This window comes from Callorhinus ursinus, unplaced genomic scaffold, assembly GCF_003265705.2.
Source record: "Callorhinus ursinus isolate GAN/ISIS: 27379988/994484 unplaced genomic scaffold, GSC_fseal_2.0 scaffold34, whole genome shotgun sequence".
NCBI classification, from domain to species: Eukaryota; Metazoa; Chordata; class Mammalia; order Carnivora; family Otariidae; genus Callorhinus; species Callorhinus ursinus.
In genome coordinates, this window is record NW_027397096.1 from 6364977 (window position 1) to 6392821 (window position 27845).

The following is a 27845-nucleotide window of genomic DNA, read 5'->3' on the forward strand; positions in this document are numbered from 1 at the left end:
CCTCTTTCACCCGCGGACTGGCCGCTAGGCGGTGCTGTGGCAATTGCCGCCCACCAGCCCGAGCGCCCCAGCTCTCATCCTCACCCCTCAATCCCCGACCGGCAGCAAGACTACAACTCCCGTGGTGCTCTGGGAACGGGAGAGGGGGCCATGGGGGGAAGAGGGAGGCGAGGGCGGGCTTTCCGGGAGTGTGTTTCCGGCGTCGGCGGCCGCGGCCGGGGACGGTGTGAAAGCGGTAAGATGGCGGCAGCGGCGGTGGTGGAGTTCCAGAGAGCCCAGTCTCTGCTCAGCACCGACCGGGAGGCCTCCATCGACATTCTCCACTCCATCGGTAAAGGTCGCCGCGCCCCCTCTCTGACGCTGCCGGCTCAGCTCGGCCTCTGTGGGCCGGCGGTGGCAGAGCGGGGCCGGGCTAGCCGGCTCTGGTGCTGCTGACTCACTGTGTGTGAGGGGGGCCGGGCCGGGGGCACAGGCCGCTCGCGTCTCCCTGGAGCTCCCTGGGTCCCACCCGGGTGGGAAGCTTCGAGGCAGCCCCGGCGTCCACTGGCCGGCTGCTGACTCACGGTGGGCTCAGCGTGGAGTGAGAGGGTGGGCCGAGCCGGGGCCCCCACCACTCCCCAGCCTTGCCCCGGCTCTGGCCCGTGCGGGCTGGCCCGGGACCGGGAGCACTGCCGGCCGGCGGGCTTGTCGCGAACAGGACTGAGAGCCTCGAGTTGAAGGGCCTTGGAGAAACTCGCTATAGACAGCGTTTCCCGCCGTTGTTATCAGCACAGCCCGCTCCGGGTGGCAGCGCGAGCGCTCGCTTTTCTCTTGGAGTTTTCTTCCTCGGGACGCTGGGAGCTGCTGCCTCTCTCCAGCCTCACAGCGGAAGGCTCCACTAAAGGGAGATCTTTTTCTGAATGTGGGAAATACCGAGGGGACACACACCGCAGATTGGCATTTGGTTTGAAGAGGTGCCGAGACGTTCCTTTGCCCCCTTGTAGGGTGTAAGAGCGAGATGGGACCGCCCGGCTAGAGGGAGTGACTAATCGTCCTCGTCTCCCCTGTAGAGGTGGGAAGTGAGTTCGGGGAGGTAGTTGTCAACCGCGGAGTTCAGGGAACTGGCCCGCCGCAGATTGCCAGAGAAAATGAAAGTCAATTTGTAGTAGATTGCCTTACACCTTGTACACAACAGGAAAACTGAAACGGGAGCTCCAGCCAGTCGCTTCTGAGAAGTTTCTACCGGGATTCAGGTGTGAATAGAAATAAGTTTGTGATGACAGAGGCGGCTTTTAATGTTCAAGTCGTAAAGGGTTCAGTTAGGGCATGGGATAGCTCTCCACTGCACGTGTAGTAATGTGATCTTTTTAACGTAGCTTGAGAAGATTCAAATTGGATCAACAAGTAGCCTAAGAATGCACGTGTATGTGGGACCTCCAGGATGTTGGCTTTTGCGTTGACTTCTAGTCCGTTGAATTTTGGTATCCCTGACTTGCATGGAGAAAAAACAACGGCAAGATCTTGATGTCTTTATCTTTGGGGGTACTGGAGAAGGAGAGGAGGTGGGGGTTAAGATGCATCTGTGGATGGATGATTTTGGTAAATGAAAGGTTTTAATTTTGAAGTTCTGATCTTGAATTAAGTCAGTTACAGTTATAGGACCAGCGTCATCTCAGTCACATATATATTTTTATTCTGTGAGTACACACTAATGTGAGAAGCATGGATTTTATTTTATTTTTTTTGTGCTAAGTGCCTAATATTTTGTCTTTTATAAAAAGCGAAATTATGGTAAGCATTATAGTTGGAGTATTTTGTGATTGTCCACTCTACTAGGAGAGAGTTCCCTGAAACCTTCCCTCTTCAAGCTTGAGTCATGATGGGTACAGTCTTACTTTTTCCAGACTCCATCATGGAGTATCTAATCTTGGTTTTTGTCAAGTCATGATGCTTTGTAAGAGAAGTGATAACTAGTGATGATCACTAAAATTATCACCACAAACTCAGAGAGGTTATTCAGTGTTTGAGTGGTAAAATAGTTTTTAACAGTTGAAAGTGGGACAGATAGCACAAAGTTATTTTAACAGGTCCTGAATCCATTATAAAGCTGCAGTCCCTCCTAAGGATCACACTGGAGCTTTGATTGGGTTGTTTTCCTGAATGGCTTTGTAGAACTGCTTATCCCTAGCACGCCCATTAGTGAGGCTTTACACAGACTTAAAGTTTATTGAAAGACTCTTGACTTTTTTTAGTCATCAGTAAATAATGGTCTTTTGATTTTAGTTTGTGGCAGGTAAACGTATAGGCATGTTTAATATTTTCAGTAACAAAGTGCCTAACGTGGGGCTTAGCACCACAAGTATGAAGCACTTGTTTGGATTTTTGCTTTAACCAAGTGACTGCAACAGAAATCTCATTGTATGTGGGTAAGGGGAATTCTGATTCATAGAATGAAAAGGCACATTTAAAATCAGAGAGGGATCTATTTTTATGATTTACATGGGACATATCTTACATGATGATTTCACTTTTTTAAGAATTGTTTTTTTTAAAGCTCTCTAGAATTTGTCTTTTGGTAACTGAGTTTGTAATTGGTCTTGTGAGGGTGAAATTTCCCTCAGTCTTCATTTTTTGTCAGAATTTTAAGAAGGTTTGCATTTTCCTCTCCCAGTGAAGCGTGACATTCAGGAGAATGATGAGGAGGCAGTGCAGGTCAAAGAGCAGAGTATCCTGGAACTGGGGTCTCTCTTGGCGAAGACTGGACAAGCTGCAGGTAAGTGCTGCAAATGGGTTGCTTTCTCTTTTACCTGAAATGCTGGTGGTAGTTTCAAGTTTCTCTTGGAGTACAGGAACATAGGAATGCATCCACACAGTTTATTGGTGGTATAATTCCATTTTATCGTCAACTTGTTGAGCTTCAGTTTTTTAGCAGGAAGCTAGGTGGACCTTTAAATTCAGTTCTTTCGTGGAACAGTTTTGTTCTGCAGGTGTGGGAAAATCCTGTTCCTGGTGGGATATAGTGATCTGTGATTTGTTTCTGGTTTGAATTTTCACTGTGTTCCCTTACATAGGGGCAGCAGCACCAGTAGCAGATGTCTTTAGTGATTTCAGCTCTGATACATTTAAGATGGACAGCAGCTTAGGCCCCTGACTTGAAAGTGACTAGGGATTTTGCACCCAAGTCAGTGAGTAGCTGTCTTTTTTTCCTAATAGAGGGTGAGTGAGACATTAAATCGAAAGAGCCTTCCTGAGATTTTTCCATTGTTACCTGGGACTTTGTGCATGTTATTGCCCAAACATTCTAGTTGTAATTGAACCATTGAGTTTCTAGGCTTGAGATACTCTGATGACAGGTGTGTCCTGGGAATAAGAGTCACTGGAATAAGAGACCAGGAAGGGCCTTTGACCAGTAAAGTGGTAATAGTATTTAGAGACAAGGTTTCTTAAGCTTAAAATGGATGATTTTTGTCAACTTTAAAGTGAATTTAGATCTTATCTAATTTAGAATGGATTAAGCTCTGATAAGGGACTTCATGAATTACTTTACCCAAAATAATATTGTTATCCAAGAGGTGTAAGTTAGCAAAACTTCTTGAACTTGAGAACTAAGATCTTTTGCAACTTAAGGATGACTAACATTGATTATTAGGCTCAGTCAATAAAAAGTTGAGTAAAGGTGTATGCAGTTGGGAGGATGTGTTTATATGGCTTTTGTATTTTACTTAAAATATCATTTAAAAATATCTATAGTAAGACAGTTTTTAAATACTATCAACCAGTTACTCTTTTTTTTTTAGCACAGAAATGATTATTGCATCCTCAAAACAACTCAATAAGGTAGATACTATTGTCCATTTTACACCTGAGCACAGAAGAGTTAAATAACTTATCCAAGGTCACTCACTCATCTAGTACGTGGAAGAGCCAGGATTTGAACCAATTAGTCCCACTTCAGAGCTTGAGGCCTTATGGTGTAATGGTTCATGCTTTCCATAGTTAATCACTTACAGGTTATCAGTGGTTAGTGCTGGGATTTTTCACTTTATTTATTTTTTTTAAGTTTATTTATTTATTTTTTTAGTAATCTCTACACACAACGTGGGGCTCGAACTCAACCCCCAGATCAAGAGTCACATGCTTTTCTGACTGAGCCAGCCATGCATCCCTGTTTTTTTCATTTTAGACTGACTTCCCTCCTATTTAACATATTTATTGATTCCTTTTGCCTGTCAGTTAATGTGAGCTTGGGGTTGCATAATAGTTTTGTAATCAGTCCATACAAAATATAATTAAGAAGGTAATTTTCCTGAAAGAACTAGAAAGATAAAGTGATTTAAGATTTTTCTGTTGTTGAAATTTCCAAATATCTGTTTTCCTCCAGTAGCATGGACAATTACAAATAGCATGTAGTATAGTCAGCGCTTCAAAAATTTACGCAAAAATGTTAACTGTTTTGCTTGAAATTCGTATTTTATGCTTTGTTCTCTTCTTATTCCTTGCCCCTCCCCTTTTTGTGATTCGGTACCTGAGAAGTTGCGAAGTGATTAGCTAAACCTATTGCGATTTAACAGGTGAATCATAAGGACTTTCAGAAACTTTTCCAGGTCATTTGTCACTGTTTCTAAGAAAGAGTTTGCTGAGTATGGGTATATACAGTAGAAACTCTGAGGAGGTCTGGGGGCCTCCATTCATGTGCCTAACTTTGCTCTTCGTAATTGATAGGTTTATGTTGTTTCCTTTGATTTTTGGTTCCCTGAGAACAGAAAATAGGTCTAGTCCATTAATCTTTAATTTTGTTTTATTCACTTAATATACAGTTAGCACCGTGCTAAGTACTCCATTCAAAAAATTTAAGGTCGGGGCGCCTGGGTGGCTCAGTTGGTTAAGCGACTGCCTTCGGCTCAGGTCATGATCCTGGAGTCCCGGGATCGAGTCCCGCATCCGGCTCCCTGCTCAGCAGGGAGTCTGCTTCTCCCTCTGACCCTCCCCCCCTCATGCTCTCTCTCTCTCATTCTCTCTCTCAAATAAATAAATAAAATCTTTAAAAAAAAAACAAAAAAAAAACAAAACAAAAAATTTAAGGTCTCTGACCTGTAGCAGTCATTTGGGAATTAGTGAATAAGGCAAGGTTTGATGCATAATAGTGGTTGAAAGTGGTGCTGAGCATCATCAGACATGATGGCTAGGCTCAGGATCTGCAGATTTCATAGCTTGAGATTCTGAAAGGATTATTTTGAGCTCTGTGACCTTCTAAAAAGGAAGTTTGGGTCCTTTATTGTAAATAATCTCAATAGGAAGTAGTATGATTCTTTGGGATTTAAAAAATTAATTTGTTATGTATGAGAATGAAAGAAACAGACTATAACTGAGAATGAATAGCAACAATAGACTGAAATGAAAAGTGAACTGAGTCTTTGGCAACTAAGAGGTCATTTGTTTTTCTGTTGGGGTAAGAAGAATAACACTATCAGTGCTTGGAGCAAATACTGTAATGCTAGCAGGTGCTAGAGCAAAAGGCAGGCTGCTTAGTTCATGTTTCACTTCAGCCTTTTCCAGGAAGGAAAATAATTTTCAAAAAGAAAAAAAAGCATCAGAAGAACGTATTAAAGCCAAGGTAGGTGAGAGAAGAGACAGCAGATAGGCTCCTTAAATAAGTTCAAGTCTCTAGGCTCTGACACTTTCTGTCTTTTAATATCAGAAGCATAGTTCTAGCAGATATATTTATAGAGCAACTATTATTCTGAGAAAAGTCATGGAGGATGGAGAAGTATTAAGGAAACAGGATGGGCAAATATTGTTTCATTTTGCATGAAGATAACAAAAAGAATAATTTCTAGACACTTTAAACTGGTAATCACTAATATTGGGACAGATTATTTGATAAGTAGGTTTTAATCACTTAAGACCGTGGATTTATTAAGAAAAGATTATTTCAAACTCACCTTCATTCTCTTTGGTTAGACTTACCAGACCAGTAGATGTGCAGGGCTCCACAGATAGTGGCTTGCCAGCTGTTTTTGTAAATAAAGTTTTGTTGGATCCCAGCCACACCCATTTGTTCACATATTGTCTATGATTGCTTTTGTACTGCAGTGGCTGAGTTGAGTAATTCTGCCAATGAGACCATATTGCCCAAAAAGCTGAAAATATTTACTATCTGGCCTTTCACAGAAAAAGTTTACCAACCTCTGGGTTAGAGGAATGATACAGACTACATATCTGATGTAAGCAAGGCCTTTGAACATTTGCCATAATATTAATGAGAGGTACAGGGTATGAAGATCATTTGTCAACTAGCGGGAAGTCTCTAGCATCATGTCATAGGGATTCTTCTGGTCAGCATCTGGCATTATGGCTAAAGCCTTTTCAGAAGACCTGCTTATTTTTTGTAGATGACTCAGTACAGTAGAGGACAGAATTAAGATTCAGAGTTATTGCCAAAGCCAGCAAGATTAAATTCAGTGTGGTAAGTACAAAGTTATATACTTAAAAATATTTATCAAAACAGGAAGATGAGGAATTACCTGTCTGTCAAAAAAGACCTTAATGGACCAGTCTAAACAAAAGTGCTATTAAGAAAAAGGAAGTAGACTGTCTTGTGTTACCTCTGGGGCCAGATCAAGAGACTGACTCTACTGGTCAGACCCTACCTGGAGAATTGTTTTCAGTTTTGGGTACTACAAGTGGTATGTTTGCAAAATAGAGTTTATTCAATGACAAGGAATCTAGAAACCAGGACATTGGAGGAACAGTTAAAATAGCTAAAGATGTTTAGCTTGGAGAAAGGGAAAGTTAGGGAGATATAAATGGTAGTTATCTTCAGAAATTTGAAGCCATGTGGAAGGAGGGAAAGACTTGGGTCTAGAAAAGAACAATCCAGTTTGACTAACATTCAAATAGTCAGCTTTCTGAACATTTCTGTCATTAGAGATTGTTCAGAATTGTTCTAGCATAGTAGGAAATACTGTGGGAGAAGGGACATTATACTAAACTACTTTTAAAAAGCTATGATTATATAATTAAAATTTGTACAAATGTAAAAAGAATTTGAGAGGCAAAAATCAGTGCAGGCTGGAGTTGGCTTGGAGGACATAATAGGACTTTAGCTGGACCTAAAAGGATATCTGAGGTTTACATAGATCAAGAAGATGAGGGAGAAATTCTACATGGGAATGCAGCAGGAGTGAGGCGTGAAAGCACACACATGTCTAGTCTATGCAGGGGTGAATGGAGTGACAGAATGGGGAAGATCTTAGTGGAATCAAAGGTCAGTACTGGGGAGTGAAGGAAAAAATGAACTTTTCCACTGTATAAAGTTCTTTTCGTACCTGACACAGTCCCATGCATCCTGTGACTATTCAGGCAGTTGAGGATTTCAGGACCCTGAATTAGCATTCTCAGGAGGGTGAGGTTTGCTTGCCCTGAATTAGAATCCTCAGGAGGGTGAGTCCACAATTGGAGAATATTAAAGAGGCGGTGGCACTAAAGTAATTGTAACCTACATTCCAAAAGTACTTCCATAGTTATCGAGTTGAAATATTCTCTAATTTCTACTCTTGTTTCTAAAGATGCTCCCTTAAAATGACTGGGCCACCTTCTTTTCCTATACAAGGGGAGAAAAACTTCTGTGGTGGACACCTTTTTTGGTCATAGTTTAAGACTTAGCCTTTACAGATAAATGAATTTTAAGTATATGTTTAAGGGGAAAACACCCTAAGTTTTCTGTGAAAAGTTTAGTCAGTGCCGGGGAAGTGATATTGCTAAAAGCCTAAACTGGAGAGAACTTTGGGAGGGGAGAAGGGAACCTGGAATTGAACATCTTCATCTGTTTTAAGGGGGAGCTGCTATGATAGACTTGGAAATTCAGCAACAAAACACCCCTCCCATAACCTCATCAGATTTGCCAGTTGTGAGGAAGTGATTTTACCTCAGGTGTCAGAGGCACAGCGTATTTCATGTTCTAGAAAACTGCGCTCTGAGACTGTAAGCACTTGGCTGTTTATCTGTCATTAAGATGGGTAAATGAGGCTGAGAGACGCGAGGTTTTCCCAGGGCCCTCATAGTAATCCAGTAGCTGAGTGTGGACTAGAATACAAATTTGGTATATGTTGTTCACTCATTTTTGCTACTCTGTTACCTGCTAAGAATGCTTTAAATTCCTACTATGTATCATATAGTAGACTGATTGCAGTGACATAAGGATGGATTTTATGATCTTGGGTCATTATTTTAATGGGTATTTTGTCTCTAATATTGATGTTTACTTTTTCTTTTCTGAATTGCCTTCTGCACAGAGCTTGGAGGACTCCTGAAGTATGTGCGACCCTTCTTGAATTCCATCAGCAAGGCTAAAGCAGCTCGTCTGGTCCGATCTCTTCTCGATCTGTTTCTTGATATGGAAGCAGCTACAGGGCAGGAGGTAAGCTACTTTAATGGCAGAAGGTGGACAATATGGACAAAAAGTCTGTTTCAGTGAAAGCAATGCCTGCCTGCACTGTGGTACTAATGTGGAAGGGACAGCTGGGAGGACAGCTCAGGACTTATCATGTCAGTTTCTCTTTGTTACAGGGCATTTGATACTTTGGGTCTGTTCCATGCTTTGCTTTGTAAGTGGAGATTGTCAGTGGTCCCTGGAATCCTCATTACATCAGGGTCACAAACTGATTCTTGTCTTTGAGGTATTGTATTGCCACACCTTTGTAATATTTTCTGTGTCTGTGGTACCTTTCATTCTGTGTCACAGAGCTCCTTGTGAGCACTAAATAAGTCTTGTGGCATCCCTTCTTGGCGTGTTTTGTACTGCGTATATGCCTTTATGGAGGGGTGAGCATCCATCTGTTTGTGTCTCATCTGTGCAGAAGTGACTCTGGTGTACCTGTACATGTCCTCTACAAGTTCAGACCAGACCCTGAACCATGCTAAGCGTGCCTCTTTGGAATCAGTGAGCCTCTTCTGAACTTTCGAAGATAGCTGTATTTTCTACAGTTCAGGAGGAGACACTACCAAAGTTAAAACTTTTTCTGTAAAAAGCAGCAGATTCAAGCAGGATAGATTGTGGTTGCTTGAATCTGTTTGTAGGAAGAATATAGTTGTATTTCCTACAGATACATTGCTTAGTATTCACTGAGTGCCCACTGTATGCTAACCACTGTTACATATACTGGGGATACATTTGTAAAAACACAGTCACTGTTCTCATGGGGATTATATTTTAATGAGGAAGGCAGGCAATCAATAAATATATAAAATGTCAGGTAATATAAGGACAGGGGTAGGAAGCTGGCTGGTTATATGTCTGATTGTTTGCTCTAGCCTCTGTGGGTGTAAGTAAAAGGTATGAAAGGGCACAGCATTCTGAGTAAATAATGAGAAATTTCAGAAATCTAGGACATGCTTCCCACTTTGAAATCAGGTCTTTTGTAAAAATCTGCTTTCTTGCCTTAATCATTCTTTGAGGCCTAGTTTAAACACCATAAACTCACTTCATTTGTAGATAATTCATTTGTAGAGAACTTTTCAAATTTGTGGCAGAACTATGTTTCATGATGGTAGATCAAAAATAGTTAATATTTAGATGGCTGTCTTTTGAACCAAAGCATTAGAATTATTTTTATGACTAATTTAAAAGAAGAGGTGATTTTAATGGGGTGTTAGTCTTATATAACCCTAACTTTTTTTTTTTTAATTGTACTTTGTTCTCATGAAAAAGCAGCACCATCTTTTCTTTGAAATGGGGTGCCTTATAATGGACTGACCAAAAATGTTAGTTTGAAACAGACTGACACATGTTACTTGGAACTTTCTAGGCGGAAAGAATTAATTATCAAAGCTGCTCCTTTGCACACCGAAGTCTCCGGAGTTTTTCCCTTCCCATAGCATAGAGTTAACTCAGTGGATGGAACTGCATTTTTGTAACGAGCAGTTCTCCTACTCCTTTTTGGAGGTCCATTAAATCATAATTCAGTGCTCTCCTGTAATTGGCTAGTGGTATTTACTGGCCTTTATCATGTGGCTCAGTGTCTGGTTAGGCCCTCCTGTCTAAAATATCCCATCTGCTTTACATTTCTTCATATTTATTTTGCTTTTTAACATCTGTTTCCTCCTTAGAATAGAAGTTCCATGAGGATAGTTACTTTGTCCTGTCCAGTGCTGTATCCTTGGCACTTAGAGTAGTTTGGCCCAGAGGAGCTACAGAACTCACATTTGTTGGAGGAATGTATGGATAATGCCTTCCCCGTGGTCAATGCTTAGGAGATACTTTTTTGAATTAAGACATAAATTTATTGAATTGAGATACAAGCATAAATGTTATTACTACATTTCTCTAGGTGACTCAGGGTCTCTGACTTGGAGAAATTGGAGCTATGTATTCATCTTGGAACATTCTAGGTTCTTTTAAAATTCTTTGAGGGATGGAAAAGGATAGGGGAGCAAGTTGTAGGTCACTATCGTAGTATTGTGGCCTGAGGCAAAAGAAGAAGTTTGTGAACATTGTTGAGAGACTTAGGAGTTTTGTGTTGCGGAGTTTGGTACCCAAGAGGATGGAGGAGGGGATTTTCCTTGCCTTTTTCTGTTTGTGAACTAACCATAAGTCAGATTTACAGAACAGTTTCTAGCTTGCTGTATTCCAAAAAGGTGGTAGGAAATCAGGTTAGGATTGAGTGAACTGCAGCACTAAGGATTAGCGCCTAGAGAGTGAGGATGTAGGTGCAGGTAAGGGAGAGTGAGGATGGGGTGGTTGGCAAGGGTGGGAGGGGGGTAGAGAATTGGGGTGAGGAGGGGACTGAACCAGACCCTTGCCAAATAGGGAACTGAAATTTCAAAATTAACCTTACCTTTCTGGGATCTCTAGGTAGTTGCCCAGGGGAAGCCATTTTTGGTATAGTCTATCCACCTGAAGCCACAATAGCACATTTTGAGAAACCTTACATCGAATCCTGTTATTGAAACAGTTATTTCCATGGCAAAAAGGAGTTTGTGCTAGAGAATTTCAGACTTGGAATAGTAGTTACTATTTTCCCATAAGGATTTAGTTAATAAAGGCATTTAAAAAAATCGTTAAGTGTATTGATTTAAAACTTAAATGTCTGGGGCACCTGGGTGGCTCAGTCGATGAAGTGTGTGCCTTGGGCTCAGGTCATGATCCCAGGGTCCTGGGATCGAGCCCTGCGTCGGGCCCCCTGCTCCATGGGGAGCCTGCTTCTCCCTCTCCCTCTGCCCCTGCTTGTGTTCCCTCTCTCGCTGTGTCTCTCTCTCTCTGTCAAATAAATTAAAAAAAATCTTTAAAAAACAAAACAAACTTAAATGTCTGATTTCTGTCACATCAGGCTTTTGTACTCAAATAAGGGCTTTCTCCAGAAGCAGGGGCTCCTCCTATATTCTTATCCCCTTTATTAGTCATTATCCGCATTAACAAAGCACAAAGCCTCAAACAAAATAGTTGTGTAGCAAGGCCAATGGCCTTTAAAATTTTTCCTTAGAATTGAGGTGCCGGCTTTACCAGTTACAGCCCTAGATAGTGCAAATCATGTACCCTGTAATGGATAACAGTTAGTTCAGTTTGTTAAAAAATCCCTGCTCTAGGAGAAATGTCAGTACTGACCTGAACTAGAGCACTGGAGATAGGGTCAAGTTCTGATCCCAGCAGCTGGTATGTGACCTTGAGTGAGTCACTTCACATCTGGACTGTCAGGGAAATGGGGACAGTCGAGATGATGGAGTAGAATTCAGTTCTTAACTAGAGATCTACATCTGAGTGTCCAGGCTCTATTCCAGACTACTGAGTCAGGAGCCTCGGCATCCATTTTTGTATTCTTAAAAAAGCTCCCTGGGTAAAACTGGGACGGTAAGCATTTCTTAGCCCCCCCCCCCAAGACATATAGGACTAAGGACTCTTGTATTTTCATTGTTAAACACATTCAGCAAAGTATTTTTAGTTCCATTCACGTCATGAACAGAGATCTTACTTTGAATTTGGCTTTTCAGAACATAACTCAAAACTCTGAAATTGTGGTTGGCTTGCTTTTAATTTAGTTTTTGGAAAATTTTTAGGCAGTTGGTTGAATTTGGTGCTGGAGATTAAGTAGCCACCAGGGGGCTTCAGTGAGTTATAAAGGTTCCCTTGAGTCTTACTGGTGAATCCTCCAAATACCATGTAATGTCATCTGTTTATTTACTGAGCTTGAACTTAGGATCTAAAGGCAGATCTGTCAGTTTGAATTATGTGCTGTTCCTTTTCTTTCCTTGTAACACCTCTTAAGAGCATTTCGGATGTACATGAAGATCTGTTTTATTAGCAGTCAGTTCTCCAGAAAGTTGTTTCTTTCTTTTTTTTTTTTTTTTTAAGATTTTATTTATTTATTTGACAGAGAGAGGGACATAGTGAGAGAGGGAACACAAGCAGGGGGAGTGGGAGAGGGAGAAGCAGGCTTCCCGCGGAGTGGGGAGCCCAGTGCGGGGCTCGATCCCAGCACCCTGGGATCATGACCTGAGCCAAAGGCAGACTCTTAACCTACTGAGCCACCCAGGTGCCCCAAAAGTTCAGTTTCTTATTTTATGCTCTGATTAGGAATCTTAATACAAAACTTGCAGTAACAGAAGTGATACAAGATCTGCAGTACTTAATATGTGCTTTCTCAAAGCTAGTATGTCACAGGTACCTGATGGCATGTAGACCATCTAGCATAGAACACTGCTTTAAATCAGTTATTTTGCACATTATCTTAACTGCTTGGGTGGCAGGTAGAATTGGGGGTTCACAGCACCTTTATTATTTTTTTATTCATTCCTTTTTTTTTTTTAAGTAGGCTCTGTACCCAACGTGGGGCTCTAACTATGACCCTGAGTTCAAGAGTCACATGTTCTACCAACTGAGCCAGCCAGGTGGCCCCAAAGCACTTTTAAATAAAGCCTTAAAGTCCTTTTAAGTGTTAGGCTAATTGTAATTTCTTTTTACTCCCTTTAATACATGCTGAGTGTATTATATTGTGATGATGAATTGGTTAGTTGCACTTGTTAGTATTGGAAAGGGAAGAGCCAGCTGGGCCTTTTGAGTCTTACGAACAACTGTTAGGAACAAGGCATTTGTGCTTAGGCTGAGAATTTCTCCCCTTTATTACCAGTGGGTTCATATTAACACATTGCCATTACTATTTGTAACTATTCAGGGAGAAATTTCTGCTTTAAAAGATTTCTCAGCCATTGTAGAAATCTGTATTCCAGGCTATATATATGTTGGAAGTTCTGGGTCCCTCCTGGGAAGGTATACGAGGAATCTTGAAGAAGAATCTCTTTTTCTTTTTTTTTAAGATTTTGTTTATTTGGCAGAGAGAGACAGCGAGAGAGGGAACACAGGCAGGGGGAGTGGGAGAGGGAGAAGCAGGCTTCCCGCTGAGCAGGGAGCCTGATGTGGGACTCGATCCCAGGACCCTGGGATCATGACCTGAGCTGAAGGCAGACCCCCAGGTGCCCCAGGAAGCTCTTTTTCAAAAGAACACAATCTAAGCACAAAGATACTTTGTGTGTAAAAAGTCAAGTTGATTCTCCATTATGATATAACCATTACACAGTGAGATACTGATCAAGGTATGTCCCCTGAGACATTAAGTAGAGCAAGATGGGTAATATGTAAGGAGGGAATTAAAGCTATTCTCCAAAGCAAGGTTTGTGGGAAGAATGTGAGGACATAATATTGCATGTCCTGTCTCTTTGTTGCAGGTCGAGTTGTGTTTAGAGTGCATCGAATGGGCCAAATCAGAGAAACGAACTTTCTTACGCCAAGCCTTGGAGGTATGTGCCTATATTAGTGCTGCTTTCAGGTCTCTAGGCATTAGGCTGTGAATGTAAGTAATACCATTCTGATCAAAAGTATTTTCAGTAATTTTGTACTAGCCAGGCACCCAAAGATTATTGATAGCGATCCCACTCATGAGAATACCTGCTGTGTGGCTCAGAGAACTAAGCAGCAGGACAGTGAGCTTAACAGTCACCGGCCATAGTAGCAGATAGTACCCTGGGTTACATCGTTGCTTAGGCTAGATTTGATGCTCTCTCCAGAACTTGTATATTCAACAGTAACAGTTCTGTGACTGTCAATCTTTGATTTCTTTCTTTGGCTTTTTTCTTTCTTTCTATCAGTCAATGCCTTTTCTCTTTCCTAGGCAAGACTGGTGTCTTTGTACTTTGATACCAAGAGGTACCAGGAAGCATTGCATTTGGGTAAGTAAGCTGATAGAAAGTAATAAGGCGACCTAGCTGGCTAACTAAATGTATTCTGAACCTGGCCACTCTCATTAGTTACATATTAATAATTTACGTTCTGCCTACTTCTAAGAAGGATTTAAAGTGGCTTTGCATTAACTGAATCTGTCATGGAGAAATGCCATTTGGAAGTTCTAAGTAACTTACCAGAGTTAATCTGTCAAATTTAGGAAACCAAAGGGTCAAACGGCAAGTGTTTTCCTATTATGTTATTATACTTGTTTATAATTACACTTAAAATCTATTTTAAAACTCAAGAAATTAATTGGTGCAAATGTATATCGTGACTAGAGTGAGCTGACTAAAGCCTTTCCCCTGTGTGGCCTTTGAACACCCTGAAGTCTTTGCCTGCTGCTTTTTTTTTTTTTTTTTTTTTTTTTGTAATTGGTAGATTTGGACTGTTTTCCCCAGATCAAAGAACATGGCTTCTCATGATCTTAAGGTGAAAAAATTGCCAATATTCAGTTTTTATCCTGCAAAATGGCATTTCATTTGGTTCAAACGAAAAGTAGCATTAAAAAGATGTTTTGTTTTTTTTTTAAGTTTTATTTATTTAAGTAATCTGTACACCCAATGTGAGGCTCAAATTCATGACCCCAAAATCAAGAGTCGCATGTTCTTCTGACTGGGCCAGCCAGGCGCCCCCCAAAAATAACAGTTTTATTCAGATGTAATTCATAGACCATAAAATTCACCCTTTTAAAAGTGTATGATCCAGTGGTTTTTAGTATATTCATAGTTGTACAGTCATCACCACAATCTGATTGCAGAACATTTTGTCACCCTGGGAAGAAACCTTGTACCATGTACCCATTAGTTATCATCCCCGCCACCCCTCCCGCCAGGCGGCCACGAATCTACTTTCTGCCTCTGTGGGTGTGTCTGTTCTGGACATTTCATATAAACAGTCATATAATATGTGGTCTTTGTGATTGGCATCTTTCGCTTAGCATGTGTTCATGTTATCCATGTTGGAGCACGTATCACTACCTCATTTTTTTTTTTTTATTGCCGAATATCCATTGTGTGGTTATGCCACATTGTAGCCATCTTTGTGGGGGTGAAAGTGGTATCTCATTGTGCTTTTGATTTGCATTTCCCTAGTGACTAGTGATGTTGAGCATCTTTTTATGTACTTATTGGCCATTTGTATGTCTTTGGAGAAATGTTTATTCAGTCCTTTGCTTATTTTTTAATTGGGTTGTTTGTGTTTTTATTGTTTATTCTGGATAAAAGTCCCTTACCAGATACACGATCTGCAATTTTTTTCTCCATTTTATGAATTGCCTTTTCACTTCCTTGAGTAGTGTCCTTTGAGGCACATTTTAATTTAAAATCCATTTATTTATTTTTAATTTAATCTTATTTTTGAAAGAGAGTGTGTGCATGCGTGTGAGTGGGGAGGCGGAGGGGGGTGGAGAAGGGAGAGAGAGAATCCTAAGCAGGCTTCATGCCCAGCGTGGAGCCCGACGCATCTCGATCTCACAACCCTGATATGACCTGAGCCGAAATCCAGAGTTGGATGCTTAACCGACTGAGCCACCCAGGCGCCCATAAGTCCCATTTATTTATTTTTTTGTTGCTTATGCTTTTGGTATCATACCTAAGAAATCATTGCCTAATTCCAGATCACAAAGATTTACTACTGTGTTTCATGGATTTAGCTCTTACGTTCAGGTCTTTGACTTATTTTGAGTTAATTTTTATATATGATGCAAGTTTGTTTGGATATGATTTCCTCATCTGAGATGGGAAGAAGGTGTATTTGGAGAGCATTGGCATGTCCAGAACTCTTTCCTTCCCCTACCTACTTAGTGCCTGCCATTTCTTAGTCGTTGGATTCCTAGACAGGAAGAGAATGCAATCTAGTGGCTATCTGAACTGAATAACTAGTTTCAGTGTGTTCTGGGTGGAACTTCTCATTGTATTCAAATCTTCGAAGGAAGCTTATAGGACTTTTGGTTCCAGTGTTTTCATTAGTGTGCCAAAAACTTGAAAGAGATCTGTGTTTCCCTTTGGGAAGATAGCATGTTAGTAAAAAAAATTTAATTCTTGCAAATAGACCACTTCTCTTTGAGTTCAGGCAGGTTTCTTTATCCTAAGTGTTCTTGTGAGGGTGGGAGTGAGATGTTATAGTATTAAGGTATTATGATTATGGCTAACAAAGGGGTATATATTTTTTCCTGCTCTAGGTTCTCAGCTGCTGCGGGAGTTGAAAAAGATGGATGACAAAGCCCTTTTGGTGGAAGTACAGCTTTTAGAAAGCAAAACATACCATGCCCTGAGCAACCTGCCGAAAGCCCGAGCTGCCTTAACCTCTGCTCGAACTACAGCAAATGCTATCTACTGCCCCCCTAAATTGCAGGCCACCTTGGATATGCAGTCAGGTAACACCCTAGCTACTCATGGAATGTTTTCTTAAAGCTCTTCTTATTTCACAGTGGGGGATGGGGGGATAGAGAATGTAATTGGCTAATTCCGCTCAAACTTCTCAGAGAAACCCAATTAGAAGGGTACCTTCCCTCCTATTAACTTGTTAACTGTCTAAAATATATTAAGAACATGCTTATCTGTGGCTGGCCGGGCAACCTGTTTGTTAGAGCCAATACCCTGATAGGTTTAAAAAGCTCCTTAACCTCCATTTGAGTCACTCATTTAGGGGGTGCTATTTCTCTCCAGGGTTAGACTAACTCAAGTCTCTTGTCACTTGGAGACCTTGGTAAAGCATGTTAAGACTTTTCCAAAGGGCCTCAGATCAGGGCTAAGGAAGGCCTCCTCCACTGCCCTGCATTTCAGTTGAGTATAGTGGATACCTTTCTGATGGAGTGTGTGAATATTGGGGCTCAGAGGTCATGGATTGGCAGTGGAATGCTTTTTCTTGTGGTCAGCAGCTTTTATTAGTCATAGTTTATCATCATTATGGAAGGAACACTGGAATTGGAGGCAGAAAACTAGTGTAAGTCCTGGTGTTACCTCTCTGCAATCTCTTTTCCATATTTGTGTAAGAGAAAGAATGCCTGCACTACCAGTTTATCAGGTATTGTGAGTAGCAAATGGCTTATTTAGTCATTCAGAGATTAAGAGGAGGAGCTCTACAGACCACCTTTCCTAGGTTGAAATTTTGGTTCTGTCAGTTTGATTCTGTCAAATTTTGGTTCGTGTGACTTGGGCAAATTACTTAATATATCTTTAGTTCATCTGTAAAGTGGTGATAATAATCATACCTCCTCATAGGATTGTGGTGAGGATTCAGTGAGATGGTGAATGTGAAGCTCTTACCGCAGTACCTCGCTTGGACCAATATTGGCACTTTCTTTAAGCTGCTCCTCTTTCATTATGCCGGTCCCTCAGGGACAAGAGATGAATTATTTTGCAGAGGAAATAGAGGCCATGTTTACATGAACCCTCCCCTCTTTCCTCTCCAGAGTTTGTATCACAGTCCAGTTCACTCCATATTAAGAATGATTCTTTCACCTGTCTTTCTGTTCCATTCTAAGTCTCCAGTCTTTCTTCTCCACTTGTATCTTTTTCTTCGTCTTTGAACTGCCCCAGCTGCAAAAAGCACAGCCCTTTCTCCTTTCTAAATTGCTGTCTTCTTTTGCCAAGTTTCTGAAAAAGTTGAAAGAGTATCCTTACTTTGGGGTCTCTTTTGACTCCTTGAAAGAAGTCAATAACCCCCTTATAACCTCTGACTTTTAGGGGGAAGCTGACCCTATTGAACACTCCAGGCTTCTTTGACATCACTGTCTTCCTCATTCTCCTCCCTTGACTAATTGTCCTTGGTCACACTTTGCTGTTTCCTCTTCCTTCTTACTTTTTTTAAAGTCTTTTTTTCTTTTTAACATTTTATTTATTTATTTATTTGAGAGAGAGAGCATGAGAGAGAGCACATGAGAGGGGGGAGGGTCAGAGGGAGTAGACTCCCCACTGAACAGGGAGCCCGATGTGGGACTCGATCCCGGGACTCCGGGATCATGACCTGCGCCGAAGGCAGTCGCCTAACCAACTGAGCCACCCAGGCGCCCCCTTCTTACTTTTAAGTGGGGTGTTCCTCAGTGTTGTTTCTTCAGTTTTTTTTCCATTTCTGTTCTCTGTTTCCTGTCTAAAGTGCGATACTCACCCATGGCTTCAGCTGCTGCATGCCACTAGTGGTCTCCTCATCCAGATCTTCAGTAGCTTCCCTCTCTCCCGAATTCTAGATTCAGATTTCCAGCTGCATAATGGACATACATACCTAAATGCCTCATAAGTGTCTCAGCCTCAATATGTCAAAAAGCAAAATTATCTAACTCCTCCCTCAACCTTCTTTTTCCTGTTCAAGTTAATGGTATCATTATTGATTTAGTATTGCTCAAGCTATTGTCTTTGGAGTAATTTTGACTCCTTTTTCTCCTCACCCCTCATACCCAGTCAGTTGCTAGATCAGGTGGAGTCTGTCCCCAAACCTACCCTTTCTTTTCCATCTCTGCAGTCATTGCTCTGATGAAGGCCCAGGCCACTGGAGCAGTCTTCTGCTGGTCTGACTGTCCTGATCCCTTTTTCCAATCCACTTTTTTTTAACTGACCCCAAAGTCATTTTTCTCAAACACAGATCAGATCATGTAGGTCCTTTGTTTCAAATTCTCCAGTGGTTTCCCATTATCCCCAGGCTACATTTTACTTTAACATGGTATGCAAAAGGAAGGCATCTTTTCCTTTTCATCAGTCACCAAATGGTTTTGTGTGTTCTTGCTGTTGTGCCTTTGTGTATTTTGTCTTCTTTGCTTGGAAATTCCCCTTCTCATCTGTTCCCTTGGCAAAGTCTCATGTATCCTTCCAGATCCAGTTCACGTCTCCTCTATAAACCCTCTCTAGTGCCTTCTTTTCTTTTGGACTTCCCCTTTCAAAGCTGTATTTTTTTGTACATATTGTGGTACTAATCTTTTTTCTGTTTTGGTGGCCATCTTTCCCACTATGAGACTATGAGCTTCATGAGGGCCTTTTATTCATACTTATTTCCACTGTAGTAACTGTATCAGTGGCTGGCAGATCGTAGACATTCGTTAATATTTGTGTTGAATGAGTGACAGTTTAGTTTTTTGTTTTTGTTTTTTTTTAAATAATAAACCTCATATACTAGCCTTGATGCTTGGAGTCCTAATGTGGGCCCTATTTATTAATGTATTTGGGAAAGCAGTATATCAGTTCTTGGGCCTTATTTTACTTTTTTTTTTTTTTTTTTAAACCAGTCTTATTGTGGGTCTGGTCTGTTCTCTTCTAGCTTTGGACCAGGAGGTATGGGGAATGGAGATTTATCTCCTCTAGTTTAGCAGTATTAATAGTTTGTTGGATATTCTTGAGGGAGCTCAAGAGAAGGGTGGAGTTTCTCCAGCTCCTTATAGATAAGAGCAGTAGAGAACAACGGTCTGATTCCTTTAGCCTCAAAATGAGAGGCTTCTTGGGTAGAGTAAAAAGTACTAGGGTGTGACACATTTCACTCAGTAAATGGTATTAAGTCAGAGGTTCCCAGATGGTGTGGAGGCACACAGCTATGTGATGCTAGGTGGGTTAAAAATGTGCTGAAACACTGTTCCCTTGGGTCATGTGTAAGCACTTCCATCCTTTTACTTCAGGGTGCTGAGTACTTTCTCTGTGTACCTCGATGTGAAAAATGTTGGGAAGCACTGTGGTAAACAAGTGAGGCTGAGGTCTTTAACTTCATAAAGGGCTGAAGCACAGTTAGAACTGATACACACTACGAGGACTTTGATGCCTCCCAAGCTAGAAAGAACTAAATTTTGTGTTATCCCAAGTGATAGCATAGGTGGGCAGTAATAGCAAGTTCAATCAGAGTTAGCTTCATTGGGATCAACCCAGCTTCTAAACAGTAGAGACTTGTTTAGATAAACTCTGGTATCTCAGCCTGAGTAAATACTGCTTAACCATATACAGTTAAATTAATTTCATGGATCTGGCATTATATGAAATCTATATATTGATTGCATCTAGGCAAAAGCACATCTGTAAATGACAACTATCTGAAGCGAGAGTATAAGAAGTTAGATTTTTTTTCTCTTATGAGAGCTGCTTACATACAAAAACGTCAAGCTTAGAAAAGCTATCTTAGGGGCACCTGGGTGGCTCAGTTGGTTAAGTGACTGCCTTTCGGCTCAGGTCATGATCCTGGAGTCCCGGGATCGAGTCCTGCTTTGGGCGCCCTGCTCAGTGGGGAGTCTGCTTCTCTTTCTGACCCTCCCCCCCCCCCCCGTGCTCTCTCTCCTTTTTTTTCTCTCTAAAAAAAAAAAAAAAAATTTAAAAAAAAAAAGCTATCTTAAAGAAATGTTATTAAAACAGGTTATGCAGGCAGTCCAGGGATGTTTGGTTCCTGACCTATGAGGGTGATGTCCTGAAGGGTAAGTGTGGCCTTTTCTAGGGGCTTTAACAGATAGCAGAACCGCAGTGGTGATGAGAAGCATGGGGAAAGATGTTAGTACGTAGTTTTTAGGATCCCCTTTAAGTAGGGACTCTAACTCCTTTGGGATTTATATTGTCAAGATGACATTGAACAGGGAGACTGAAGACCTGGGTTCTCATCCCAGCTTTACCACTAGCTGGCAGTGACTTTGGGGCAGATCCTTTATCCTTTCCTGACGTCATCACCTAGTAGATGGGGTTGGGATAGATTTTGGAGGCTCTTTCCAGCTCTGATCTTTGATGGTTCTGTTATTTTATATGGTTTGTACTTCTTTCTTCTCATGTCCAGGTATTATCCATGCAGCAGAAGAGAAGGATTGGAAGACTGCGTATTCCTATTTCTATGAGGCATTTGAGGGTTATGACTCCATCGATAGCCCAAAGGCCATCACATCTCTGAAGTACATGTTGCTGTGCAAAATCATGCTCAACACGTAGGTGCACATTAACTTGGGGATATGAGAACTCAAGTTCTTCACCTCAGTTTCTGCCATGCAGACATAGCTTGCACAGGGAGTGGGCCTGGTTAGAAGCAGCAGCTGCGCCTCTGGGGCTTGTTGACATAAAGTGGGAGGATCGAAGGTGTTCCAGAGCGTTTTTGCTTGCTAGTCTTTGAGAATCGGGGAGACAGATTAGAGAAATCTCCTTTCCAGACTCTTGGAGTGTTCTCATCATCCTGCAGTTACTCTGACCAGGGAGTTGCTGAGCACCAGACAGAGGGCCTGGAAATAGCTTACAGTCCAGCAGTGGCCAACTGGGCCAACCAGAGTGGGGGTGTTAAGGACGACTTTAGGGAGAGGTTTGAGAAGGGGAACAATGGCAAGTGGGACAGATCTTTTTATAAGGAGTTCTGCAGAATTATCCACATTCTTTTGGGAATAAATATGGTATGGACTAGGACTCTTTGGGTCTTTGCACTACACAGGGCTTATGTTTTAACAAGACCTGTTGTCTGGGGATTTGACTTAGATTTATCATCCTGCCTGTTGGGTCTGTTACTTTTGGTACATTGATTGTGGCTTTCTTTTTAATGCTGGAGTTTTTCTACTCCTCAATGCTGGGCTCGGGCCTAGGGTAGAGATAGCCCGGCTTCTGTGAGGTGAGGGACATAATGAGTTTAGGGGTGGGGATTCTTACCACTGCGGGCAGGCTTCTCAGTGGAATTTTGAGAAAAAGAAATTTGCTTAAACCCATACTTAGAAGCATAATGTCTTGGAGTGGGGACCAAGTATGTCTTTTTTTTTTTTTTTTTTTCTAGCCCAGAAGATGTCCAGGCTTTGGTGAGCGGGAAGCTTGCACTTCGGTATGCGGGGAGACAGGTAGGGAATACCTTGACTGTAATTGTCATCTCTGCTCACTCTGAAGCCAGTACGTTGTCAGTCATGATGCCCCGTGAGACCGGTGCTCTTCATGTCTCCATTCTGTATTCTCTGCGTGGCGCCCCTGCCACTCCTGCCACCCCTTAAGCCCATTCCGTGTATTTTCTATACTGTTAAATCCTTCGCCTGGAAGGTCAGTGTTTGGTGCTTTAATGGACATAGGGAGTTACAGAACTGAAGTGTAGCATTTGCACGAGTTAGGCTGCATTTAGCTTTGACCAAAAATTTATCTATCATGAGCCTGACTTGCAAACTTAACGTGTGCAGAACATGAAGTGTTGGATTCTCCAGGAGTCTGGAGCTTGGTAAGGTCTGGTGCACATGTGCTTTATAGGGAGGTTGAAGTGCTTAGGGCAGGAACTGCGTTTTGAAGGCTCACCCAAGTGCTTCTCAGTACCTTTCCACTCATGTCCTGAGTTTTGAGTGTGGTGCAAGAGGCCTTTGATAGTCGGTAGCCCCTTTTGTGCCTGAGTAGGTATGGGTATGACCTGTGTAAAGGTGGTCTCAGATGCCTGGACTATCCCTTCTTTGTACTTTGATTATCAGTAGTAAAGTAAAAGTAATCTTTCTAGATTCCAAATGCAGTTGTCTCCAAACAATAGACACATTAGCAATCTCATATCTTTGGAGGGATGGTCACAACAGATGGTTTCTTTCTTTTTTACAAGTGGCTCTAGTTTTGGGCTCCTAGTTTTGACCACAGTAATAGTTGTTATTACTATAGTGAAGGACTCACTGCTTTATCTAGAATTAGAGTTGAGGAAAACAGGCTAAGAGAGGTCAAGTGTCCGGGACAAGGGACAAGGTCAGATAACTATTAAATGGTGGAGCCAGACTTTAAACTTGGGTTATCTGGCTCTTAGTTCCAGGCTTTTCTCATTATGACATTTGTTCTATCTATGGGACAAAGGCCGAGACAGACTATAGTAATGATTAGTTTTGCACCATTTCAAAGTCTGCCATATTACACACACCATCCTTATGTAGGTGCATAGGCTGGTACCAGAGGAGCTCCTTCTGGTCCTTTGTACCTTGATGACCGTTTTCAAGCAGATGTCAGGACAGACTCCCAGAAAGATTGTAGATTTCTGGCTGAGTGGGGACTTGGTAGCTTGGTGAGGTGCCTTTTATAACCAGGTTAGAAGGTGACCTCAACAACTGATTGTACCTTCCTCCCTCTGTGGCATTTTTTTTTTTTTAAGATTTTATTTATTTATTTGTCAGAGAGCGAGAGAGAGAACACAAGCGGGGGAGTGGCAGGCAGAGGGAGAAGCAGGGCTCCCCACTGAGCAAGGAGCTTGATGTGGGACTTGATCCCAGGATCGTGGGATCATGACCTGAGCTGAAGGCAGTTGCTTAAATGACTGAGCCACCCAGGCGTCCCTCTCTGTGGCATTTTAACGTTGAGTGTAATATGTAGAATTTTGGTGGCTAACCCTGATGAAAGTAGACCCTGGCTCAGGCTCTGTACCACACGTAGCGGAGTAAGACTCGATTAAGCACAGGTACGACCTGAGGCTAAGGGCAAGAAAGAGTCTGTGGGCTTTGGGAATAAGGAGTCTTGGAGGAGGGGGAAAGATCATAGTTCTCTTGTCGTTTTTTCTTTTAGCTTGTTATCTTTGGAGAATGTTGTATAAGGGCCTTTTTTTTTTTTTTTCCCTTCTTTTTAACTTCCTATCTCCTAGTATTTTTAAGTCATTTCAGGTTTCAAAGGGAGATTGGTTGGGACACAGTGGTGGTGTTCTAGCTCTTCTTCCCCGGCCTCTGAAGAAGATCAGTGATGGGGCGGGATCTTCCTTGCAGCCAGAAGTTGTGTGGACATAGCATACTGCTTAGGACATTTATTGGGTGGGATGTGAGTGTGCAGAGTAGATCGTTGTCACTGTTTTTCTCTTAACTCTTAGACAGAAGCATTAAAATGTGTGGCTCAGGCTAGCAAGAACAGATCACTGGCAGATTTTGAAAAGGTAAGCATGGTGTTGGGTTGGTAGGGAATGGGTGGAGGAGAGGGGCATTTACATACTTAAAAAAACCTTTTTATTTGTGAATGATTACAGTTTCACAAGCATTTTCGAAGATAGTACACAGTGATCCCGTGTACCATTCACCCAGTTTTCCCCAATGGTTACGTCTTAATTACAGTACAGTATCAAAGTCTGGAAATAGTTAAGCACTTTTGTACAATGAAACTTGTTGAGTTGTAATACCTCATTTATATATAGTACCTTTTAGTTTCAAAAAGCTCTTTCATCCGGGGCCCCTGGGTGGCTCAGTCAGTTAAGCGTCTAACATGATCTCAGGGTCCTGGGAACAAACCCCACGTTGGGGAGTCTGCTTCTCTCTCTCCCCCTCTCCCTCTGTCCCTCCCCCTGCTCATGCTCTCTCTCTCTTGCTCTGCTCTCTCAAATAAATAAATAAAGTCTTAAAAAAAATTGTTCTTTCATCTTTTTCACCTTGATTTTTCACAGCATACCCCTTCTCTGCATTTTATGGTTGAGGGAGCGGGGGCTCAATGAGGGTGCTGGAAGCCCCCTGGCTCACATGTCAGGGATCGACGCCAGCCCTGCCACTTGTTCCTCGGCTCCAGAAATGCCAACTCTGCTTCTCTGGGGGCAAAAGAGAAGTCTTGATGTGTGCAAACGGACCAAAAGACACTTCCTGAGGTTGACCTTCGAGGCTTGCTTTGCCTCCTGTGACTTTCACTCATTGTTAGCAGAGGTTGGAAAAGGGAGGAAAACATGCCTGAGCAGTAGAGTGAGACTTGTATATTCTCTTCTGAGCCTCTCCTCTCTGTCCGAGTTTAATGACCAATTTAATAAAAATAAACGTAGATCTAGGAAGAAAAACTTAGTGTGGACGGAGGCTAGACCATTTGGCTCTGGCTGTCCCCAAGAATCATCATCTTTGTTGAGCTTTCTTGCCAATTTCACTTCTTTACTTGGCATGATTTGCTTGCTTCTCTTAACACCTTATAGCACAGCTGACAGGGTCGATATTGAGACCATTTCTCAAAATAAATTATATACATGAATACACAAAAAAGACTAGATAATTTTATCCTAAAGTTTGGGATGTTTGATGGGACACCTCTATTATTAGGGGTTCCTTGGGGTAAGGGCCTGGGAAACATGAGGGCTAAATAAAATTAGGTGTTTTGCTTTCTGTTAACTGCCCAACTGTATGTTCATGTGCTTGTAAAACTCCAGAGCCAGTTGTGGGATTCAGCATTTCCCATTATTTTTTATTTCTTACTTTATAAGAGAGAGCGAGCAAGCTTGCACACACGGAGGGGGAAGGGCAGAGGGAGAGAGAGTAGGCTCCATGCCCGGCCCGACATGGGGCTCGATCTCACGACCCTGAGATCATGACCTGAGCCAAAATCAAGAGTCAGACCCTTAACTGACTGAGTCACCCAGGCACCCCAAGTATTACCCATTATTTAACCTGAGAATTCTTTTTTTTTCCCCCTTATTTTTCCTGGAGACCCTCTTTGCTCTGTGGGATACCTGGGGACAACTGCTTGTGTGGTGGATTTGGCTTTCAAGCTGAGCTGTTCTTGGGGCTTACATGGTTTGGGCTGTCAACGTGAGACTTTCCAACAGAAAGATGGTGCCTAGAAAGGGCTCCATCTTTTAGTTCCTGATGTTTCTTCTGCCTTCTGTCATAACTCTTTAATCTCATATCCTCTAGAACTTGAGTCACCCATGTGTTTATAAGGTCCAGCAGACTACTTAGGAAGCCAGGGGTGGTGGCGTGGCTTCACATGCTTCTCTCTGCCAATCTCTGTGACCGTCTTTCTTGGCAGGCCCTGACAGATTATCGGGCAGAGCTCCGGGATGACCCAATCATCAGTACACACTTGGCCAAGTTATATGATAACTTACTGGAACAGAACCTGATCCGAGTCATTGAGCCTTTTTCCCGAGTTCAGGTAAGGACCCTCCTGGGGATTCTAGTTCTTCTCTAGGTAGGCATCCTCTCTAATCCCCTCCCTTCCCACACCTATCCAGAATAGGAACTTGCTTCCAAGACTGTGTCTGGTGGGCAAGAGGCTTGGGCTTTTCTTGACACAGAACAAGAGTTGAGGATGAGCTGTGGTGTGGAGGCTGGTGAGATTGCCCCTGCTTGTCCCGAGTGCAGTCCGCCCCTTGCTTCTGTAGTCACCGTGCATGTGGTGGACGTCTGTGTTCCGGGGTGTGGGACAGGGGTGTGTATGGTCTGGTGATGAGAGGCAGGCAGACGGACAGAGCACGAGAGGCCTGAGCCTGACCAAAGAGAGTCTGCCCCAGGGAGATGCTCGGCTGGGTTTCAGCCGACTCGGCAATCCCAGCCCCACCCTGTCCCCAGATTAGAGGCGGAAGTAGGACTCTCAGTGTCGCTGTCTCTCTGCCTTTTCTTGTAGATTGAACACATATCTAGCCTCATCAAACTCTCCAAGGTAAGGAGTCCTGAGCTTGTCTTGGGAGCAGGGCGGGGAAAGGGCCATGTGGAGGCGGGTAGCATTTCCACTCAATGGGCCTTGTTGGAAAGTCCTCAAACTTCATAGTGTCGAATGGGGACCGTGAGCTCAGAGCTTGAGTTACATTGTTGCTGTTTGGTTTATAATCCATTTGCCCTTTTATACAGAACTTTCTTGTCAGTGTGATCTTTGACTAGTGGATACCGGTCCCTTTAATCATGTGCTTTGATTTTAGGCCGACGTGGAAAGGAAATTGTCACAGATGATTCTTGACAAGAAATTTCATGGTGAGTAACAGTGGTGAAGCGGTTGACGCATCACGTTCTTGTTTATCTTGAAAGGAGATGTTCCATTTGTTTCACCTGGTAGCTCCCTACGGTCGTCGCTCCTCTTATCCCTGTGATGAGAGTGCATAATAAACATGCCCAAATGGAACACAGAGATGATTTCTGGTTCTCCTCCTTTCTGGAGAAAGGGAGGCAGCTAGGGAGTGGGCTGCTTCTCAAGTGCCTTTGTGTCTAATCCCTTCTTTTACCTGGGTTGCCCTTGTGTTTCCTGCAGGGATCTTGGACCAGGGGGAGGGTGTCTTGATTATTTTCGATGAACCCCCAGTAGATAAAACTTACGAAGCTGCTCTGGAAACAATTCAGAACATGAGTAAAGTAGTGGATTCTCTCTACAATAAAGCCAAGAAGCTGACATAGGTGAGTGCTGGCTCCAGGCCCCGGGCCCGGGCAGCGCCGTCTTCTGCCTTCTAGACTGAAAGCCTCTGGGTGGCCTCGAAGCTTCCCTGAATGACACTGCTCTGTCTTCTCTTGCAGAGTTGGATCTGTAGCGGTCCTTTGGAGAGTGTGTGTGGCGGGAGAGTGAAACCTTTGGGGAAAATGCTAGGAGATTCTTTTTTCTTTTTGTTCTACTTTTCGCTCGGAAAGTTTTTAAATCCTCATTTGGTGCATCTGTATTCCAGCCAATAGGTGTGCCAGTTTTCATGTAATCTTTACTGGCCCAACTTGGGAGTGGGGAAATTGCTTAAAAAAAAAGAAAAAGAAAAAAAAAAGGTTATTCTAAATAAAAGGAAAAAGGCTTACACTACCTAAAGCTGTGCTCTCTGCCTCCGGGGAGAGCCCCGCCACCCACTGGGGCTCCTGATCCACCTGCTGGGCGTCGCCTCTCCTCCTCTTCAGAATTGGGTGTTTGCCTGACCATCAAAGCAACGACTTTTTATTCTGTTTGTACTGAACCAAAACAAACAACTGTGTATAGACTGCTATTTTCTTTTTTATTTGAAACGAGGCATTTTGGTGTTCTTTCCCCTG

The 27845-nt window shown here is 42.5% G+C and overlaps 1 protein-coding gene across 2 annotated transcripts; it reads left to right on the forward strand.

The window, feature by feature from the left end:
- The first annotated feature begins 174 nt into the window (after positions 1-174).
- Positions 175-27621, forward strand: PSMD11 (proteasome 26S subunit, non-ATPase 11). 2 transcript variants are annotated; one of them, XM_025851233.2, is made up of 14 exons: positions 175-331; positions 2651-2752; positions 8274-8398; positions 13696-13767; positions 14139-14196; positions 16431-16625; positions 20981-21125; positions 21950-22010; positions 23975-24037; positions 25876-26001; positions 26473-26508; positions 26765-26816; positions 27091-27233; positions 27351-27621. In XM_025851233.2, exons 1-13 carry the CDS (start codon positions 241-243, stop codon positions 27231-27233), a joined length of 1269 nt encoding a protein of 422 aa, XP_025707018.1. In that variant the 5' UTR covers positions 175-240; the 3' UTR covers positions 27351-27621. The 2 variants fall into 2 exon arrangements, with proteins under 2 accessions (XP_025707018.1, XP_025707019.1); XM_025851234.2 differs by lacking the exon at positions 23975-24037.
- Positions 27622-27845: the final 224 nt, after the last annotated feature.